General features: G+C 50.1%; 1 protein-coding gene across 2 annotated transcripts; it reads right to left on the bottom strand.

Annotated features, from left to right (window-relative positions):
- Window positions 1-2,158: 2,158 nt before the first annotated feature.
- Window positions 2,159-19,279, bottom strand: FZD5 (frizzled class receptor 5). Of its 2 annotated transcripts, XM_058027994.1 has the most exons (3): window positions 19,159-19,279; window positions 7,256-7,436; window positions 2,159-4,467 (listed from the first exon to the last, which is right to left on the bottom strand). In XM_058027994.1, exons 2-3 carry the CDS (start codon window positions 7,264-7,266, stop codon window positions 3,000-3,002), a joined length of 1,479 nt encoding a protein of 492 aa, XP_057883977.1. In that variant the 5' UTR covers window positions 7,267-7,436; window positions 19,159-19,279; the 3' UTR covers window positions 2,159-2,999. The 2 variants fall into 2 exon arrangements, with proteins under 2 accessions (XP_057883977.1, XP_057883976.1); XM_058027993.1 differs by lacking the exons at window positions 7,256-7,436; window positions 19,159-19,279 and having other exon boundaries at window positions 2,159-4,733.
- Window positions 19,280-21,152: the final 1,873 nt, after the last annotated feature.

The following is a 21,152-nucleotide window of genomic DNA, read 5'->3' as shown; positions in this document are numbered from 1 at the left end:
GAAGGCGCTGTCAGCACGGCCACGGGCACAGCCCCGAGCACAGAACCTGGCACTGAGGGCACGGATGTGTGCCATCCTCCGTGCCAGGGGCAGCGCTGCGTGGGGTTCCTGCACATGGAACGTGCCATTCCTGTGCCACGCAGTGCAGCTGCCTCACCAGTTCCCCGCGATCCCCAGCGATAAGAGCCCCAGCGATAAGAGCCCGGCTCGGCCCTCCAGCACACGCCTCCCCCTCCCCCAGCAGGTAAGCTTTTAAGGTAATAAACACTCTAACAGAAGCAGAAGTAAAGAAGACAACACACACTATTTTTTTTTATCCTCATAAATAACTAATCTTGATACTTCTCTTTGAATAAAATTTCTTCAGCTTTTCACATAATATAGTACAGTTATTTAAGCAACATTGAACAGCATGGGTAATGGAAGAGGCAAAACCCAACATGTAAATTTGCTACAGCAGACAGGGCACACGGAAACGGCTCCTTGCCCCCTCCTACCACTTGTTGCTGAGAAGCCAGGCTCAAACACGAGTTGATTGTATTACCCTACCATTACATCAAAGCTGAAAATGCTCTCGCATTTTTCAATAGGCAACGGTTTGTAGCTAATCTTAGATTGCTTTACACAGTCAGTTGCACTTTGGAAAAAAACAAAAACAGCAAAATACCACCTTTGACATGGTTTTGTTCATTGTATTGCATGATGTGTGTTTAGCTGTATCTACAAAAGGCACTATAGAGAGAGAGAGAGGAGTCCATCAAGGTGTGGACTGGAGGAAATTGGAATCATTTAATGCCCTGGATTACAGCACGAGACTACCCACAGTGTCTCTGTGCCTGACCTGCCCCACTGCTGAGAACACACCTGTCCCTAGCCTGTATCAAAGGTCACTACATAAGGCTTCTTTATGTACAAATTAGGCTATAATACAACTATTTACAGTGTGTAACACAACATGGTGCAATTCTGTCCACAATAAAGCACTCCAACATGCTGGAGGGGGTGAGCCCTATTGCAAGAGTGCAGATGGGTGCAGCTGAACAGTCCCTGGTGAGCCCTCACACCTCTGTCTCCTCTAACCAGGACTCCCCAGAGACACTCATGCAGTACCTTTATCCAGTGATAGACCTCTTGAGCGTTCCCTCACTTCCCAGGTTTTGGTTTTAAAACGAGGTGGAAACCTTTTTGACTGAAGTGGTCCAAAGGTGTTAAGAACAACCTCAGATCCGTGCAGTCCTGCAGGAGCAAAGCCAGCAGTTGTTCTCCAGTGCTTGAACAGCTGGGTCACAGTGCCACGCTTGAAGGAGGGCAAAAAGGACTCCTGCAATGGCTGGGTAATTTCATACATCACCACTGCTTAGGGCAGGCAGAAAAAAAAAATTAAAACCCGGGTGCTTTCACAAGTGGCCAGAGGCAGCCAGCCTCATCCTGCACCACAGCTGGAGCCCCTTGCCCTGGCTGCATTTAGTGACTTTGACAACAGGCCCCCCCCACTATTATTCTACTTACTGAAACCCAGCTGTCACCACTGCTTAATGCCAGGCAGTGCTGCTCTGTCAGTGCTCAGCTGCTGTCTGATCCAAGGAAGTGAAAACAGCTTGGGAAGTTGGAGGAAAAGAGGTATGAGTGCTCAGCTAAGTTTTCCTAAATTAACTGCTCCCTCTCAAACCTGGTACTCTCTCTAGCAGAGGCGGAGCTTTGAGAAAAGCAGCAACAAGTATTGAAGCTGACTGACTGGAAAACCCAGCTGCTGCTCCGGAGAGACAGCCTGCCACCTGGCTGGGACACCCCCATGCAGTCACTGCTCACTGCAGGGGTGCAACCACCCTTTTAGGGTTGGTTGTGCCACGCTCAGCTGCTGTGCCACATGCCACAGCTGGTGGGCAGGACACAGGGCCTGCCTCCCTCGCCTCAGGTAACCCACAGGGGACAAGGGGGACCGAGGAACTCACCCCGCTGCAGAGGCGAGGGGCACGAGCGGCACCGACCCTCCCAGGGCACAGGGTCCCCGGGAGAGCCCGGCTGTCGGGGACAGAGCCCCTTGCCAACCCCGGCAGCCTCACACCCACAGGGCCCCTTGTGCAGCCCCCGGGCTCAGCGGCTCCGTGGGCAGTGCAGCTGGCTGCCCATGGCAGAGCAGGAGCCGCTGCCGCCCAGCTGAGCCAGCTCCTGCCCGGTCTGAGCCCCGACTGAAGGGAGCCAGCTGTGCTTGCCCAGGGCAGGAGGGACCGCAGGGGATCACCTGGTCCCTGCCTGCCCTGCAGACAGCTGGGACCCTGTCCCTGTGGCAGATCCTCTCTACGGCCCCTTCCTCCTGCACTGCCACCACCCATGAAGCCCCCGGCCCGCACAGCTCCTCCCCTCCTGCTCAGTGTGCTGCTGCCTGAGCAGGGCCAGCGGCTGCCTCACACCAGGGCCCCCAGGCTTCCCCTCCTCAATGTGTGGTGTGCCTGGGGGCTCTGGGGGCACTGAGGACAGGCTCCTGCTCTGCCATGGGCACCCAGGGAAGCAGCACCCCCTGCCAGCTCTCCCTGACCCACTCTCTGGGCTTTAGTGAGGAGCCCAGTGGCAGTGCCACCTGGGGTTGGGGGCCACCATCTGCCCTGCCTGCTACAGCTCTGCCTTTCACCCTGGCACCAGCAAGACCTGCCCAGAGGCTCGTTGTGGGACACAAATCAGTGCTTGAGGGCCTACTGCCACCTGATTGGCCCACAGGCAGCAGCATCCCAGGACCCCAGCCAGGATGTGGGACCCCAAATGGGGCATACATGGCAGTGCCAGGCTCCAGACCACCCCGTCCTTCTGCCCCCACATAATTGGCAGCACCTCCTCCTGCCCTGCCTGGGGCTGCAGCTGCTCTGTGCCCGTGGTCCCAGGCAGCACCACCACGGTGGGGCTGAAGATGCCAGGAGTGGCCCAGCTGTCACCCCCTCTTCTGTGGCCCAGGGTCTTCGCAACCCTCTCCTCCCTGTGGCTGGGGTCACCGAGGCTCCCTCTGGTCACACATGGGACAGCGGGACCTGCTTGTGGTAGGAGGCCATGCTGGGCAGCACCGTCCTGCCCACCAGCGCGGGGCTGGCCTCACCGTACACCGAGGCGCCCGCAGGCTTCCTGGCCCGGCAGCAGCGGGTGCTGAAGCGCCTCCAGGACTCCAGCGTCTTGCCAGACCAGATCCAAACGCCGGAGGTGATCCCCACCACAAGGCACATGAAGTACTTGAGCATGAAGACAGCATAGTCAGGCTTGGGGCGGTGAGAGTCCCCCGGGCAGGAGCAGTTCTGTGCCTGCTCCCAGGCCTCCCGGTTGTGCTGCTCGTAGATGTAGCAGGCGATGACGATGGTGGCAGGCACGGTGTAGAGCACGGTGAAGATGCCGATGCGGATCATCAGCTTCTCCAGCTTGTCGGTTTTGGTGCCGCCCTGCTTGATCACGCTGCGGATGCGAAAGAGCGAGATGAAGCCAGCCAGCAGGAAGAGGCTGCCGGTGAAGAGATAAACCACTAGTGGTGCCAGCACAAAGCCACGCAGATTCTCCAGGCTCTGGTTGCCCACATAGCAAACCCCAGCCACCGGGTCACCGTCAACAGAGCTCAGTGCCAGTACAGCAATGGATTTGGCACTGGGGATGAGCCAGGCAGCCAGGTGGAAGTACTGCGAGTAGCTGGCAATGGCCTCGTTGCCCCACTTCATGCCAGCAGCCAGGAACCAGGTGAGGGACAGGATGACCCACCAGATGGAGCTGGCCATGCCGAAGAAGTAAAGGAGAAGGAAAACCACGGTGCAGAGAGCAGGGCCCGTGGTCTCGTAATGGATGTGGTGGTGCTCTGGGTTGCAAGCCACATTGGCGTGCCCTGCCACCAGGCGCACGATGTAGCCCAGGGAGACGAAGAGGTAGCAGGCAGAGAGGAAGATGATGGGGCGCTCAGGGTACTTGAAGCGCTCCATATCAATGAGGAAGGTGGCCACGGTGGTCGAGGTGGAGAGGAAGCAGAGGATGGACCAGAGGCCAATCCAGAAGGTAGCGAAGGTCTTCTCATCCTGGGTAAAGTAGGGCTGGTAGCAGGGGATGGCACAGTTGAGTACCTTCCCGGTCCTGATGCGGTTGTACAGCGGATGGGACTCCTTGGAGATGGGGATCAGGGGCGCTTTGCACTTGCAAGTCTGACCACAGTCCAGCCCTGAGAGGCGCTGCCCATCGAGCGGCGTCAGGTTTTTGGCCATGTCCTTGGCAGGGCGCGTGGGCTTCCCAAAGAAAGGCGGCAGGGTGGTGGCTTCCGTGTGGTTGTATCCCATGCAAAGCACCTCGGAGTCCCCCAGCACCGGCAGGTTGTCACAGCTCATCCTCTCGGGCCAGGCGAAGCCGTACTGCTGCATGATGGGCGAGCAGCCGGCCTTGGCCCGCTCGCAGACGGAGCGGCAGGGGGGCAGCGGCTTCGTGTAGTCGGACAGGCAGATGGGGGTGTACATGCTGCAGAGGAAGAAGCGCAGGTCCGGGGAGCACTGGATCTCCACCAGCGGCCAGAACTGGTGCACCTCCAGCCCAGCCTCGTCCTGCGTGTCGTGGTTGAACTGGTTGGGCATGTAGGTGAGGTTGTAGCCGATGCCCTTGCACATCGGCACCGTGATCTCCTGGCACACCAGCGCCTTGGAGGCGGCGCGCCCCGCCGCCGGCAGCCCCAGCAGCAGCGGCAGCCCCAGCAGCAGCAGCGGCACCGGCAGCCCCCGGCCGCCCATCGCCGCCGCGCGTCCTACCGCCGCCGCATGTCCCGGGCACCTGCCGCCTCCGCGCCGGGAGCGGGGCCCCGCCGGGAGCGAGAGCGGGATCCCGACCGCCGCCACCGCCGCCACCTGCGCTCTGGGGCGGGCGGGCGCCCCTGCTCCGCGCCGCGCCCCGGGACCGCCCCCGCCGCTGGCCCCGCCCCGCCGGGGCTCCCCGCGGCCGCCCCCGCGCCGGGCACCGAGCCCCGCTGGGCGGAACGCCGCGCTGCCCCGCCCCCGCTGCTGGACGCGTCCCGCCGGCTCCGTGCGCCGGCCCGGGGGCAGGCGGCCGAGTGAGAAGATGACGGTGCTGCCAAACCACGACTGCTCCGCATCTGTGCATCGCCTTCCCCTCTTGCCCGCCGGGCCCCTCCCGAGACCCGGCATCCTCCGCCCCCCCAGGGCCCCGACGGCCCGGCCCGGCTTCCCCGGCTCGGCGCGAAGAGCCAAGCGGCTGGAGGCGGAGGGCAGGCGGTGCCCGCGGCGCTGCTGCCGCTTCTCCCCTTCCTCCTCGGGCCCTTCAGCCCCTCTTCGCGGGGAGGGGCCGGGGCCTCGCCCGCCGTAACGGGACTGGGACGAACGGGGAAACCCTGGGTAGGGGAAGGGAAGACGTGAAGGGGTCCTGACCGGCTTTGCCTTGCTCCGGCCATGGCACATCAGCCCGGGTACAAGGGACACTGTGGCATCTACCGGCGCTGCCCGCGCCCAGGGCAGCGCTCCTGACTGCCGGAACGCTGAGCCTCGGCGGGAAGGAAAGCCGCCCCTGCCCGAGTGCAGGCGGCTGCGCTACCACATTCCTGCCCCGGATTCCGGTCGCCATCCGCTCCGCCAGCCCTTTTCTTCCCGCCCAGGCGGGTGGCAGGCGCTGCAGCGCAGCGCGAACCAACGACGAGACCGTGCCGGGGCAGAGAGCTCTGCCCAGCGCCCTGGGACCGCGGGCTCCTGCCAGAGCCACCGAGGTTGTCACGCTCAGTTGCCAGGAATTCCAATCCTCCAGTCCATGTATTCGTAAACACCGAAATTGCCAGCCCGATTTTCAAGCGCTTCCCTGAAAGCCCTGAAGCCCACAGCATGTTCAGGGCGCAGAGGGGAACAGACCTGCTTCAGAAGCCAGATTCGGGGGTCCAGACTGCAGCTGCTATGGCAGAGCCTTATTCTGCCCCGGGCAGAAGGCCTTGCACAGGAGCTACTCACTCTACTTCAGTGGATGTGGATGGAAGGGCATTTTAGATCAGAGTACCTGAATCCAGCCCTGGATCTACTAGTCAAGACATTCCCACAGCACATCACAGATACAGACACCTTGCATTCAAGGTCTGGTGCTGGGGAACACCAGCACCCAAAACACCCCTAACTGCATTCAGAGCCACAAAGCAAATACTCAAAGCATGACTTAGCTCCTGCCTTCCTCCCAGAAGCAAAACCTGGCTTGCTTATTGCTCTGAGGAGAGTGGCTGATGTACTTTCAGGCAGAGCACTGACTGCTGATGAGCAAAGCCATCAGTCATTTAAAGGCGAGAGACCTCACGACCACCTCTGAAATCCACATCCACCCAGACTAGGCATGCATATTACTTGGCACTGTCAACTTTGACTCTTAACTTTTTTTTTTTAAAGGAAAAAAATAAATCTCACATCCCTATACCTCTTTACACTGTAAGTTTTCCCTGTAATAGAGCTATACAGAAGAAAATTATAAGTCACATGTTCCTTTGGAAGACAGTGGCATATCCTTGTAGCAGGAGTCATAACTTTTAATTCTTTTCAACAATGAGTTTCTGTGAACTAGCAGCCCAGCAGAAAGCAATCACAGACAGTTTCATTATGGCTGTCAGTTGATTATCCAAATTATAGCTGAGAGAAGAGGGCAGCCTTTTTATTATCATCATTGCTGTACAATTAGAAAATGCTGATGAAGCTCCATAAGAGCAGAAATTGTCTTTTTTTGTTGGCATTTTTCATTTTTATAAGCATTCTCTTGGGCAACATCTAAGTTTGATTTGACACACAATGGGGAATGGGTACATAAGTGGGAAGGAGAAGATAAGAAGGGGAAAATGGGGCAGCTCTTCATTTCAGTTAATCTATCAACTCTTGTAGCCTGGTTCAGGTTTTGCCACTCCTCCAGATGTATCTAATTCTTAGAGCCTGGCTGTAAATAATGCTGTATTTGCTACACTGGGGACGCATAAAATCCAATTAAGAGCCAGGTAGACATCTGTTGGCTTGCTCTGTGCTTCTGTTTCCTTTTTGTTTTTTATGAATATGTAGCAGAACAACCAGAGCACGATTAAATACGGGGTAAGTGCAAGTGCAGTTGATAGATTTGTTACTCATCTCTTCAGTAAAGGATGAGAGTGCAGTGCATCCAGCACATAAAATGTGTCTGCACAAAATTTACTGTGTTAAACCCTGCAGACAAAAACCGAAGTGTTTCCTGGCCCTATGAAAATGCTTTTGTAGTTAAAAAACTTTTAAATTATTAAAAATCACTTTACCTTTTATCCATGTGCAGAAGTGTCCATGAAGCTCCACCGTGCTAGGCAGGTCTGCTTGGCAGTACATCTAACCCCTGCTCCTGGCTCCAGCCCAGAGGATTCAGGCATGGACTGGCAATACATGTCCTCACAGACATACCTTCCACTCACTGACGAGTTTTCAGCTGGGATGCAGTGGTTCCTGGTAGAAGCAGAAAGTACAAAGGTGATAAATATTTCTGTATTTGGTTCTTTCACTGCTGATTGTCAGCATACACTGTTTACCTGGACAAATTGCTTTTGTGAAGGATACCATGACTTTTAAAAGACTTTAGAAAAGGACTAAGTGAGTTTCCTTTGTAAAGACTGGCTATTGCCCTTGCCCTTGTTAGAGGACTCGGCAGACTTTTGCAAAGAGCTTTTCAGCCCGGGCTTTGGGCAGGGACAAAGCCGGAGAGCACTGATCTCGCTCTTGGCTTTGCCGGCACCAAAGCAGGGCAGGAACCTCCTGCCCCTCTTGTCACAGGATCAGCACACCACCCCTTGGCCCTCGACCCTTCTTGCTTGAGGCAGCAAATGCTGGTTTTGTCTGCACTGCTGACAAGTCTCCAGCTCCCAGGAAGGGAGCGGTGGGGGCCCAGCGCAGGTGTCTCCCGGTGCTGGTGGCAGCCTGCCAGTCACCCCAGCTGGAGGCTGTGCTGGCTCAGGCACTGCTCAAATTAGCAGTGACCCCTGATAACAAACTGCTTGAGTGAGGAGGTGCTGGGGACCATAAGGTGGCTTGCAGCAGCACAAGACTGTGCCTTACTGCCTGTCAGGAGTGCAGGAACAGACATCACTTCTGGCATCAGGGTGCAGCCCCCAGGCAGCACCAGCACAGCAGACCACTGTGCACTGGTACAAAAGGATATCAGTGTTTGCCCCACACTGAGGACACGGCTGCATGCTGCACCAAGGCAGGTGTGCTTCTGCTTCCACCCCTGGCAAGTGTTTGCCTTCCCACCTGAGAGCTGCAGCTCCAGGCTGCCTGTGCTGCAAACCCCAGCACCAAGGCTGACCTCGTGCAACAGCACCTGGAGCAGGGGGCTCCTAAATTAGACCAAGGTTCTTGCTGCAGTGCAGGCAGGAGGGACCTGACAGGCAGGGAGACAGAGGGACTCTTGGCCCTTTGCAAGCAGGCACAGCAGAGTGAGAATCACTGCCAGCATTTGCAGAGGGACCCTGGCACCCAAATCCTACTCAAGTGCAACAGCAGCGGGGTGAACATTTCTCATGTGCCCAGAGGCTGTGGCTTGGGGACAGGAATTCAGATTTAAATCATTTGAATGCTTTTCAGCATTCCCTTAAAAATCCTAACTTTCATCAATGCAATTTGGTTTTATATACACCTGTGCAATTACACACCTTAGCATATTGCAGGAAAACAAAACCATGCCAAACTGTAGCCATATCCAAAAAGTTACATGGAACTTGAAAACTTCTGAGTGAATTAATCCAAAACTTAATTTATAACAGTGACACAAGCTTCAGCAACACCTAACTAACACAAGTCCTGCAGTTTGAAAAATGCCACCAGAAGTTCAGGTAAGTAAGACCAAAGTAAAATCAGGGAGATTGCTGCACATAAAACTAATCTTGCCAAACTCATCACCTATTAATTAACTATACTTCTACATATAAATGCACATAAAATATATGCAATAAGCTTTCTTTGGTCTCCCCAGGCACTGGGAACCTTCCCATAAGCCACAGTTGGAATATTGAAGGGATGCTCCTGTCCTGAGGTGCCGCTACCACAGCATGCAGAGGCAGGATCAGGGCCCTGGCCCAGAGCTGCAGGAGGGTTGGTGGTGATGAGGATGGGCCTCTGCCATGCCACAGCCATGGCTGGTTTCAAATCCCCTGCTGTGACTCACAACACTGAGATAAAGAGGAAGCAGTGAAGTTCCTTACATCGAGTTTTCTTGGGGGGTATAGTGCAGCCTGAAACGTCTGAAACTTTTCAGATATGTAGTTTTTGAAACACAGCACATAATGCCCTTTTTTTTTCTTTTTCTCTCAAAAGAAAACAGTCCCCATAGTGAAGTTGACATGATAAATTAGTATAGCCCTGGCAAAGCCCTCACTCTTCATTTGGCAAATACTTATTTATGGACTTTCAATTTGTGGCTTATGTAACGACAGGGTGAGTGACTTTCAAAAAAAGCTCCGCCATGTATTGACCTGATACAGCCTAATGGGTCCTTCAGAGCAATTAGGATTTATTGTGTTAGCGTCTATTGTGTATAGAGACCATTTTAAAAACATGTGTTATTTACCCAGAAAGCAGTAATGACTGTTTAAATACAGTGAGATTGTTTCTTAAACTCTTGCTGCTCTATACATTGCAAAGAAGTTACTCCAAATAATATTTCTCAGTTAAATACTTTGCTCCAGTGGGATTTCCAAGCTGGATTGTTGTATGGCAGATATATTTGTATGCCTATAGCTGTAAGTGAACTGAGCTCCCAGGAAAGCTGCAAAATGAGCAGCGTTGAAGCATGGAATCTGAGATTTTTTTCTCAACCAAGGGGCCAGAGCTTGCCACTCTAGTGGTCTGAGCAGCCCAGGCCTTTTCCTAACTTAGAGAGCAGGGCATTTCCCATGAACCAAACAAGTTTTGCCCTGTCTGTCTGAAAGTGACCATATGAGCCATGAAGCTGTGGTTTGCATCACAGCACATCTAACCCTACATGCACATGAGGTGGGGCCATCACCACTTCCCTGTAACCTTGTGAGGGCCAGCATGCAAGAACACAAGCACCGGTTTTTGAAGACCAATGCAGCTGTGAGAAGCCAAACCCCTGGCTAGGCCCCCCAGCAGGCCTGAAGGAGCCCAGCTTTGCAGCCCAGCAAAGATCAGCTCTGGCTTAACCAGCTCTGACTGACCACAGAGTAAAACAAACCCCAGCTCATCCATGGGAGCCATCAAGTGCCTCTATGAAACAAAAAAAATATAGATTAATTGCTGCTTGACTCTTCTTCAGACCAACGGTGTTTTAATCAGCACTATCTCAGCAATAGTTCTTTCCTTTTCTGCCTTTCTCCTGCCCCCTCCTTTGCTGTGTGAAGCCTTCAGGGTGAAACTGCTCAAAGCAGTTCTTTGACAAAATGCTTTGCCTGCCCTGCTTCAGATCACAGCCTTTGGAGACTTATTTCTATCTGCTTGTTTTACACCAAAATTGACATATTATCTGTAACAGCTGCAGAGACAGAAGTACGAAGTTGTTTTTTTTTTATTCCAGCAAAAAGAGGGACAGGTTTTTGTCTGAAAAATTTGTGGCAAGTATTTCAGAGTTAGGATGCAAGTTTGTAATGGCCAATCCTCTGGAGAACAGTCAGGCAGCCTAGACTGAAGCTGGCTATAACTTATGATTTCTGTTTTGTGGAAAATTCCAACATTAAAAAACAATGTAAAACGCACCAGTTTGTTCCAAACAGGGCAAGCTGCCCATAGTTCTGAGCAATCCTGCAGCATCAGGAAAAGCTAGAAGGTTTCCTCTCAAAACATGGAGATTTCCTAGAAGCCCCCTGCCCAGGAAAGCCTTAGGAGCAAAGGATGGGGGAGAACCTGGAGTGGGGGACATGGAAATCCTGGAGAGATGGATCTTGCTGGCCAACTGGGCAGACTTCAGGCAGGAATGTGCCTGGTGAGCATTTGTCTCTTAGGTCCTGCCTGATTTTCAGAGAAAGTTGGTCAGTGAAAACAGAAACATTTCCAAGATATTTTCTGTCTCTGCCAAACTGACACTTTACAAAGAAACCGCTCTCAGCACAAGCATCTGCAGTTATGGGTGGTCTCTCCTGGCCTTAAAATTCTATTAATTTGTGCAAAACATATGATAACAACTGTTGCTGTTAAAAGCAACTTCAGTCTGTGTTCAGAATAGTTCGAGTTCAGTCTGTCTTCTCCTGAAAATACAGAGTTATTTAAAATAGATTTCAAGCATGTAAGCCAGTTTGACTGCATTTCTTCACTAACAACTCAAGATGCTGTGATCAAGACCTTCCAGATGCAGTGATCCTGGACTCTCTTGAGGCAACCTTAAGGGATTAGGATTTCCAGAAACTGGACTCCTTTACAACATGCCATATTGCTCGCTTAAGATCAGAAGCAATCAAAAATTATGCATTTGAAAGATTTATCCTGTATGTGTACTCATGTACATTATATATTACCCTAGAAGGAGAACATTCACATACATTTTGTGTTTCTATGAACCAGAAAGTATCAAAGCCAGAGACCTCCTGAAACAATGTCTTCTATCTGACCTTTTAGGCATTCTTGCTAAGATCAAGCACTTCAGATTTTCCCTATCAGCTTTTGACATCCTTGAAGTGCTTGACACAGAGCTAGAGGAATATTAGAACTAAGATTCAGCGAGTCATGTCATTCACATCACGTGAATGAAACTATGTTGAAATACAGATTTAAATCCCTGCATAATCAACATTTATTGGACACAATAAAAAGAGCCAGAAACAGATGAGAAGGCAATTAGCACTAGCTAGAACTATAGATATTTTGATTACTTCCTTCTGCAAGTCATTCATGGCATGCTATAATACACAGGTCAAGGTGATTTTGGAAAGGATGTTGCTAGCAAGTTTCCCATTCAGGTATTAGTCAGATGTGAAGGATTAGCACATGCAAGTGACCTTTATGAGCTGTAGTGGAATGGAAACGAAGCAGAGTCTGCAGCAGAAGCCAGAATGGTCTTTTTCCGTCTCAAGGCTGAGTGGTTGATTTCCCAGCTTTCTGTGGACATAAGGGCAGGGACTAATGTTAACAGAATTGAAGCAATCCAGGAAATTTGCTGGGCAAAAGAAGGAATCCATTCTCTAAATCCTGCACCTCACTGCTACATACAGCAACACTGAGCATACAATTATGTTATCTAGCTTGGGATATGACCTGGTGATGCAAGAAAGTGCTCCAAAATATTCCACAAGTGCTAGCATAGAGTTGCCAAAAATATTGATGACAAGGTTATATAGTCCTCTTACGAGGCTTTTTTTTTTTACCAAACTGATAGAATCAAACTGATTTTGTAAAAACAACAAGCTGATACAAAAGGCAGAACAATTGCTGCAAGGATGGGACTCATCACAAGGCAGACAGGATTCTACTGGTGCACTCACAGAAATCCCTGTGCAAGCTTCCACCTGTGCCAGGTGCTGACTGTACCTGCAGTTCAAACTGCTCTTGGGCTGAGCAGATAGGGAACACAAAAAACAGGAGAAAAGAAAGGTAATTCTCCTTGTTTTTGCAGACACAAAAGGTTTATGGCTTGTCTCTATGGCCAGAGAGAGCTGTGAAATCAACCCCACGGTGCTAAGCTGGAAAAATACCATTGTGGCTCCTGCTGCAGATGCTGTTCCCCTCTCTGTTCCACTAGAGCACACGAGACTGAGAACCTCTGCTCTCTGCTGCAGGGAGGGCAAGGCTGCACCTCCCTCAGTCAGGGCCAGGCTTACAGTCCTGAAGACAAAATCCATCTTCTGGTAGATGAGCAGTCTGGAAGGAAACAAGGCAGATTCCTTACCTGGGCCAGCCAGCTGCATCCTGACAGGAGCAAACATCCCTCTTTCAGGGAGGAAGGGATAGAGCAAGGTGAGAAGACCGTTTAATCCTTTCAGCTGAGACTTTGCCAAGGATGTTGCTAATTAGCAGAGAGAGGATGTACTGTGGCTGGTGAGAGACAGACACGTTCTGTGTTGTGAGACAGTGCCTGCAACCAGCTCTATCTGTGAGACAGGGGGCTCCCTGATTGTGTTTGTACTGCAGAAGCCATCCCAGCAACACCAGCTGGGCCCTTGATGCCCGCTGTGCTATCCACAGCCTCATATGAAATCCTTGATGGGATTCCAGACAGACAAAAAGTCTTAGTCATAAATCTTATTTTCACTGTTCTAATACAACCAAACCTATTTTGTATAGACAGAGTGGCTGTGGCTTCCAGGCCATGGAAAAAGACTGGTACTGGAGCAGCATCTGTATTTCCTAGGCTTTCTTGGCTTTCTAGGAGATAGGAGAGTGTTGTAACTACCAAAGGAAACAGGGAGGCATTTTCAATCTCTACCAGCACTGAGATGGTGGTCCAGAACTGTGTGTGTGTATCTCACACACTGCAGTTTGGAAACATTTCCAGCTGAGACTACTAAATTTGGTCAGCTGGTGTCTGGTCTAACCAGACTGAGCTTAATCTGCAAGAGCCCAGTTTAAATTTGTGGGACTGTAAGTGGTTGTGCTTGAGATTAGCACCTGTTCCAGCAGCCCTGTATGCAAGGATAGCTGAAATACACATCGTAAGAAAAGCCAACAAACTAACCATCAGACCCCACAGCTTCTTCCATAGATTACAAGTAGATTCCCTGACAATATAAAAGGAATGATTCTTAATTTTGTGCCTCTGTGTACTTTCCATGGGGCCTAAGATGCCCTGAATTTCTCCTCAACAATTAACCACATTTATTTATGTAGGGTCAAAGCTGCCTTGTGGCTCTTTTAATCTGGCATATTACCAAGACACAGCTAACTGTGTTAAACACAGGCTCCTGACTAAACCTAGCATAGTAAATTCAGGAGATGAGCTGAAACTGATAACAGCAGCAACCTGATCTCTACAGAAGCAGGGATTAAACACATTCAGCTGCACCCTAATGCAGCTGCCTAAAACAATCCCAAGGTGTGCTGGGCCAAAATGTTCTTTAAGAACTTCTGTATGTACTGATGAAGGCCTTGGTGGGACTGAGAGCTGGCATAGATATGAGAGATCTGAGGGGAGAGAGGTGGAGGCAGGTGCTGTCTGCACTGTGCAGACTTCTGAAAGGATGGACAAGGTTTGGTCTTCAGCCTGAGCAGATTCCTCACCTTTACTAAGCTGACTGAGGTGTTATCACGTGTTTCCCTAAACAGATCATAAAAACCCGCGCAGGTGATTATATTATGAACAAAGGGGAGCAACAACAGAAACAAAACAACAGCGGTGGCCTGCAAGTCTCTGCTGGGGAAAAAGAGACAGGCCACAGGCAAAGAGCCGAGCCTCAAGGTGTGTCGCTGTAGGCTGCAGGAAGGGACGGGGCTTTTTAAAGGTCCTTGACACGGGCACAGTGCTGACTGAAACCATCCCCCTGCCCTGGCTGCAAAGTACCTCCTGGAACTGGCTCTTAGCTTTAGAGAATGAAATCCAATTTACCTGCCACAAAGAAGAGCTTGGTGAGGCCTCCCCAAGCCGGTGGGTAAAGGAGGGCTGCCAGTTCCCACCCCCCGCTGCCCCCTCCCAGGCAGAGCGGGGGGGAAGGGGGAAGGGGCAGCCATGGCAGTAAGTGCAGGAACAATTCACTGGAGAGCCACGGTGCGCTTTGCAGTTTGCCCACTAATTACTATTAAGCCCCGGTTCCTTTTTGTGTTCCAAGGGGCGTCTTCAATGTGGCACTGCTTCTTGGGCCTTTCATGCGGCTGGGCTAACCCCTGAATAGCGGGCTCCCCCCGCCCCTCCTCGCTACCTCTCCCTTTTTCTTTCTCCCTTTTGCTTTTCTGATAGTATTTTCTGTCCATGTTGTGTAAGGCCCTAAATGAATCTTGACTGCCCCTACAGCCGACTGGAGACGCACAAAAGCGGCCCATTCCAGTGGCCACAGCGCCATTGTGTGCCCTAACAATGCACTAATTGGCGGCGACAATTGTGCGGCCGGGGAAGGAGAGGGGCTGCGGGGGGGTGGGTGGAACACGGGACATGGGTCCTTTCCAATCACCGAGGCGGGTCACGGAAAAAAGAGAAGTGTGAGGAGGAGAAACGCGCTCTGCCCCGCGTCTCTCCCGCGGGCACGTCCGTGCCCGTCCCGGGCAGCCTGCTCCAAGGGCCCCCCCGCATTCCTACGCGGACGTGTAAGGCGAAAAATTGTAACGCGTGGCTGTGCAGAGCAAGAGATGTGCAATCTAAAAGGGTCGTCACAATCACAAACCAGGCTGTCTCACCATGCCAGAGGCTGGAGAACTCATGTGATGAGGACACCACTGAGATATTCATGAGAAAAGGTCACATACAGAGCCAAGATGCTGATGCTGGGGCACTCTGCCCTGGCTACACGTGGGAGACTGCTCACCTCTTTCTAAACTGAGCTTAACATATCTGTGTTTTGCACCAGGACAGTGGGATGCAAGGACAGGGTGCCCTACAGCACTCTGCTGGGCTAGGTGCTGGTCCTGTGGAGTAGGAGCCTGTGGTGCTGTTGGGAGTAGGGAATGAATCTGGTCCACATCTCCAGCACCAGCAAAGCTGAGGGCTGGAGGGATGAAAGGGACAATAGGTGCCATGGGACTGAAGCTGCTTATTGCCACTGTGACACCACGCAGGACTCAGGAGGGACTAACTCAGTCTCACACTGAAATATGGCAGGAATGAGCCCATGGATTTTGAAAGCTGTCCCAGTATGAAGTTAGGCCTGGAGTTTTAAGGCTGCTGTGGCTGACAAGTGAGGGACAGATTTTAGCTCTGTTCATTAGCTTTTAAGATAGAATATGAGACAGGAAACGGCATGGCCAATGCTTTTGAGAAAGAAGTACGTAAGGCTCACCTGGTTGCATCAGCTCAAAATTAATTCAGACAGTTGAGAGACATGGGGTCAGATGTTGAAGTGCTCAACACCTGCCCATCTGTTTTCCAAACAGCTCCTATCAGCTCCCTCAGAGAACAGTGAAGACCAGCAGGTGTGGAGCACTGTGGTTCCTGACAGAGAAAGCAAGGCTGGCAGCAATACTTAAGTTTATGAAGGGCTCTGAAATATCTTCTGGCAAAGGTGTTTCTCTTATTTGAAGCTGACTGACCTTTGAGAAGCATTGTCCACAGCAGGGTCAGGAAGCAGGTAATTCTCCTATCTCAGGACAGGTATAGGACTGCTGTGGTGGGGGACACTTCTAGTAGATGTTTTGATAAAGAAGAATTACTTCCTGCATCTGGAAAGAAGCAAGAAAACACTGTCCCATACAGTGGCATCCAAACAGGGAACAACTCTATAGGAGACATCTCTAGTGGAAGAGAAGTACTCTTCTATAGTAAGTCCCATGTATCAGCATGGCTTGGAGAAGCAATCTTGCCATAACCTCATGAAGGGCAGACGCAACAAGCAGGGAGGACAAACTGGAGCTACAGACCCATGGACAGGCAGCACTGTGCCTGGATCTAAACTCCCCGGAGCTCTGACTGATTGGGGCTGGCGTTTCAGTTTGGTCCATTACATATAAACACTAACTAAGATGAGAAGTCTGGTCCTGCAGCCAAAACGCTGAGGGGAAGCCTACTGTGAGCCCAGTGTGAGGAGCAGAGTTGCAACAGCCTAGAGCTGGAAGTGTGCAGAGTCCAGGGTACGCTGTGTAGAAACCCTGGGACACTGGACTCTTGCCCTTTTCACCCCATGGCAACATGGAGCACAGTAGTTCTCTTATTGTAATCTCTCAGATTTTATGGTACGGCATTTCTATGAATCACCAAAGGACATCCCTACTGCCAAGAGGAACCCTAATCTCTTCACTGTTGCAAGGTGGATTCATAAGCTATTTTAGCTCCTAGCATTTGGTGGTAGCAACATCCTCCCCAAGACAAAATCATTAGTTACCTGCTCTAAACATAGTAAATGTGCTTCTGCTTGCCCTCCCCTAGCAGGCCTCCACACAACTCCTGCTGACAACTATGGAAACATTCCCATGGATTACCACAGATGCAGGAGGAGGGCCTTATATAGTGAGACTTCTCTGCCTCCCCTTTGCCCTAAGCCCTTCACAGAAGTACTTTATTGTTTTATGACAGTGCAGTTAACACTTGACATAAATCTCTAAGCACAGCTAACAATGTTGATGCTGTGTAAATACCTACAGTAGAGACCTGTATTTTATTATGCTTTTGCCCTCTTTTACCTGTTATCACCCAGGGTTAACTCTGTGCTAGCTGCACTTGTATTTCACAAGGAACCTGCCGATTTTATACACTGCTACACCTCTCCTGTCTTAAATACTGAGAGTCCAGCTCTGCTTCTTTGACTAACTGCAGTTTTCATTGGAGCCAGCAGGTCTTGAATCCTGTAAAGGATCCAAGGTAAAGGATCGAACATGCTGTCTGTCAAATCCAAAACAAGTGTCCTTCAGAAGTGCAGAGTCCAAGGCAGAACAGGACATTTTGCAATATGTACACAAGCAAGTATCCACCAATGTCACAAGCTGCTGCATGACAAGGTCTGATGACAGGATGGTGCTGGCATTTGTTTTCCACCCTAGCCTTGCTTTCATGAGCATTTGTACCCCTGCTCTCAGAAATCATTGCAGGGGAAGGTACAAACTGAGGGAGAGACACAGAATCACAGAATAAGCTGAGATGGAAGGGACCCACAAGAACTAGGGAGTTGAACTCCTGGCCCTGCACAGCGCCATCCCCAGGAGTCACACCCTGTGCCTGAGAGCATTGTCCAAAGACTTCCTGAACTCTGCCAGGCTTGGTGCTGGGACCACTTCCTTGGGGAGCCCATTCCAGCCCAACAACTGGAATCTTTCCCTAATACCCAACCTAAATCTCCCTGACACAATTTCAGGCCATTTCCCCAGGTCCTGTTGCTGGCACCACAGAGATCAATGCTTTCCCCTGCTCTTCCCCTCACAAGGAAGATGTAACTGCAGTGAGCTCTCCCCTCAGTGTCCTCTTCTTCAGACAGAACAGACCAAACGACCTCAGCTGCTCCTCATATGGCTTCCCCTCAAGGCCCCTCACCATCTTTGCTGCCCCCCTCTTAGATGCTCTCTAATAGCCTAACCTCTTACTTGTATTGTGGTGCCCAAAACTGCACACTCCTTGTGTTTCATTACTTTGTTGCTGCACTTCAGATATTTGCCTGCAGTGTCAGTCAGAAATGAGATTAATTTATAATCCTAAATGCTAGGAAATCACTTTGGACTGAACTGCTCCATGCATGCTGATTATATCTACTACTTTCTTACACTGAATCAGTAATTTGTACTTTCTTATTTTTAAACAGTACCTAACTTAAATAATAATTCCTTCTTATTTACTTCTAAATGCATCATATTGTACCTACATGATAAACACCTGAGAATTTTCAAGTAAAAAGTTCAATGCTTTAACACAAGCTCTTATCTGACTTGTCTTGCTTTCTGGATGAGCCTCACACCTTCGTTTTTAATATCTAAATGAATGCTAATGCCTTGAAACTAAATTATAGAAAATTGGAAGTCACTTACTATAAACAATGGACTGACTTTTTAAAAGCACGTTTGTAGCTTCAATGCCAAGTTTTATATTTGTCTATGCTTAAAATGGATGGAATTTACTCCTGCTTGCCTTGGAGAATTTGTCTGGTTTTAATTGTGACACTTGATTATCTGAGATGCTTTTCACCACCTTCTCATAGTGGTAATACTCAGGCCTTTAAATGGGACCACTATTTTGGAGAGTATTTAGTTAAACAAGAACTCTTTTAACAAGACAGTCCAGAGCTATGTACACACACTCCCAGAATATTTTCACTTGCCCTCAGCATGCTTTCACTGAAAAGGTATGGTAAGCCTCACAGCCAGTCCCTAAGGAAAGGAGGAGGTTGCTAGCTCCATTCTTTCAGAAAACCAGTCAACTTCACATATTAACCCAAAATATTCTTAATTTTGGTCTGAGAGCTGGAAGGGTAGCTTTTTTAAAATGAATTATCCTGAGTTTGAAAGAAGAGCTAGAGCTTGGATTGGCAGGCTGTTTGCAGGGCTCCACAGAGCCCATGGTCTCTGCTCTGCCTGGATGCTTTTTCACACCACCTCTTACAGGGTGAAGTGAGGAGGGGAGGTGGCAGTGAAAGGGGAAGGAGATGTCATAACAGAATTTGCTCACCTTGTAAAGCAAATAAGGAGGAAGAGAAGGTCTTGCACACGGTTTCCTTGTGCAGCTTTTGTGGTCCCGGTCAAACATTAACTCATCGCTTGTAGCTGATTTCATCACAGGGATGAAGTCCAAAGGTTCCTGCAGGAGAGAGGATTGACATTCCTGATGGACTTCTGGTCTTTCTGAGGAGGGGCAGGAAGACAGTGAAGGAGGGGATATATCCTTCTCTTTGAAAGCTGCCAGAGCATAGGGCTGGCTGTGGAATGCTCTGGGGAGTCTCAGGCAGGGGTTTTGGGCCGATGAGCTCCACCATAGCTCTGTGCTGCAATCTTTAGTCATTGAATCCAGATTCAAGGAGCTGCAGAAACTCCTTAGCTGGTGCACTGAAAGAAACAACCAAGAACAACAAGAATCTTGCCTGCTCCTACATCCATAGGTGTGAGAATCCTCATAACATGGGCAAAGTCCTGCCCTTCCAGCCCCTCAGGGGTCTCCTCAGTCCACCTGGGAGATGCCTCCCTTACTCAGAGTTCAAGGCCCTGGCCTTGCACCCTTCTGGCAGAGGACATGTGGCAGCCACACTAAGCAGCTGCTACTGCAAGCCTCCCAGGAGCTCTGTTTCCAAGGGTGCCTCAAAACCACAGTAAGCTCCCCTGGGAGCTTGTGGCAGGGGTCAGCACCATCAAAAATCTAGGAACTTGTGGTGTTCCAAAACCACAAGATTTAACTGGGAATCCAAACCCTCAGAGCCTGATGCAGACATCAACAGTACTTCCAGAGGCCCTCCTGGCTGAGATCTGAGAACAGTAAGTATCACATTTTCTTAGTTTCAGAAGACTTTAACCAGCAGAGAAGCATTTTTAAGAAAACTATCACTCTTTCAGAGCTTACCCTACCCATGGTACAGTACCCACCAGAAGGGAAATTAAAAAGGACAAGTAACATTTTTTAGTGTTTATTGAGAGTTGCCTTTATACAGGAGGGACTGGTGCTCTGATGCAGTCACAAGTGAACCCAAATAAACCCTGCTCAAGTGTCAACAAGCAATTCAACTCAGTGGATTTAAATTATAACATCATTACACATCCATAATAAATTAAGACTACTGCCCAGTAGTTGCAGATAATTTAAAAAAATATCCTTGTCAAAAGTAAAAAAACCAAACCAACCACGAAAACAATGAAACACACATAACAATGTTGCAAATAAATTAACACAGTAGCACACACATAAGGGTATTCCAAAAACTCAGGGTGCACTGCCAGCAATGCTAAAATTCACTGTAAGCTGGTGCTCTGGCAGGAAGGAAAGGCCAGGCTGCCAGGGATCACATCAGCCACTGTGCTCTGCTGCTCACACCTGGCTTTCCCTGGCTTTCAACTGCCTTGACTGAACTCAAGTTGATTTGGAAGCTGCCTTTGTCACTTAATACCTATGAAACACATGTTTTGCTCATTAATTTACTTTAGCTTGCCTCAAGTATAGCAGGGACTCATGTAAGGTAACGTGGTATCACAGGTATTAATTAAAAATCAAAACTGAACGCACAGTTTAGTTTAAGCAAAATTAACTTGGTAGACAAGTGCATAAGCAAAATTGAAACAAATCCTTTTTCCACCAAAACAATGCTGTCTATTCAAGAATCCATAATGGTTTAACACGTGGATTAGAGAGGAATAAATAAATAATTAAGCCGCTGACACCCGTGCACAAAGACAGAGTCTAATACACTTTGGTCCTAGACAGCTGATAGCTCTCCAGACCTAGATATCTCTGATGCTGACCACAAGTGGCATGTTTGCAATTTGGATTAATGGTCACCCTACGGAATTTGGGTGAAATTGGCATTTTAACACATGACTCAAACCATCACGGCCACACCAGGGTTTTCAAGTAAAGAAGGATTTTGCACATTATTATCCAGGCTGTCTCCTCACTGTACTGCTAAAATGCAGTAGCAGCACTGCTGCTGCTAAGGGGATTCCTGCTACTGGTGTCAAATG

Source organism: Melospiza georgiana, chromosome 7 (assembly GCF_028018845.1).
Source record: "Melospiza georgiana isolate bMelGeo1 chromosome 7, bMelGeo1.pri, whole genome shotgun sequence".
NCBI classification, from domain to species: Eukaryota; Metazoa; Chordata; class Aves; order Passeriformes; family Passerellidae; genus Melospiza; species Melospiza georgiana.
The sequence above is the reverse complement of the archived record's forward strand: the minus strand, read 5'-3'. Positions and strand labels throughout refer to the sequence as shown.

Bases quoted from the DNA above. Each gene is read 5' to 3' on its own strand.
- FZD5 (XM_058027993.1), bottom strand. From the start codon at position 4,733: ATGGGCGGCCGGGGGCTGCCGGTGCCGCTGCTGCTGCTGGGGCTGCCG.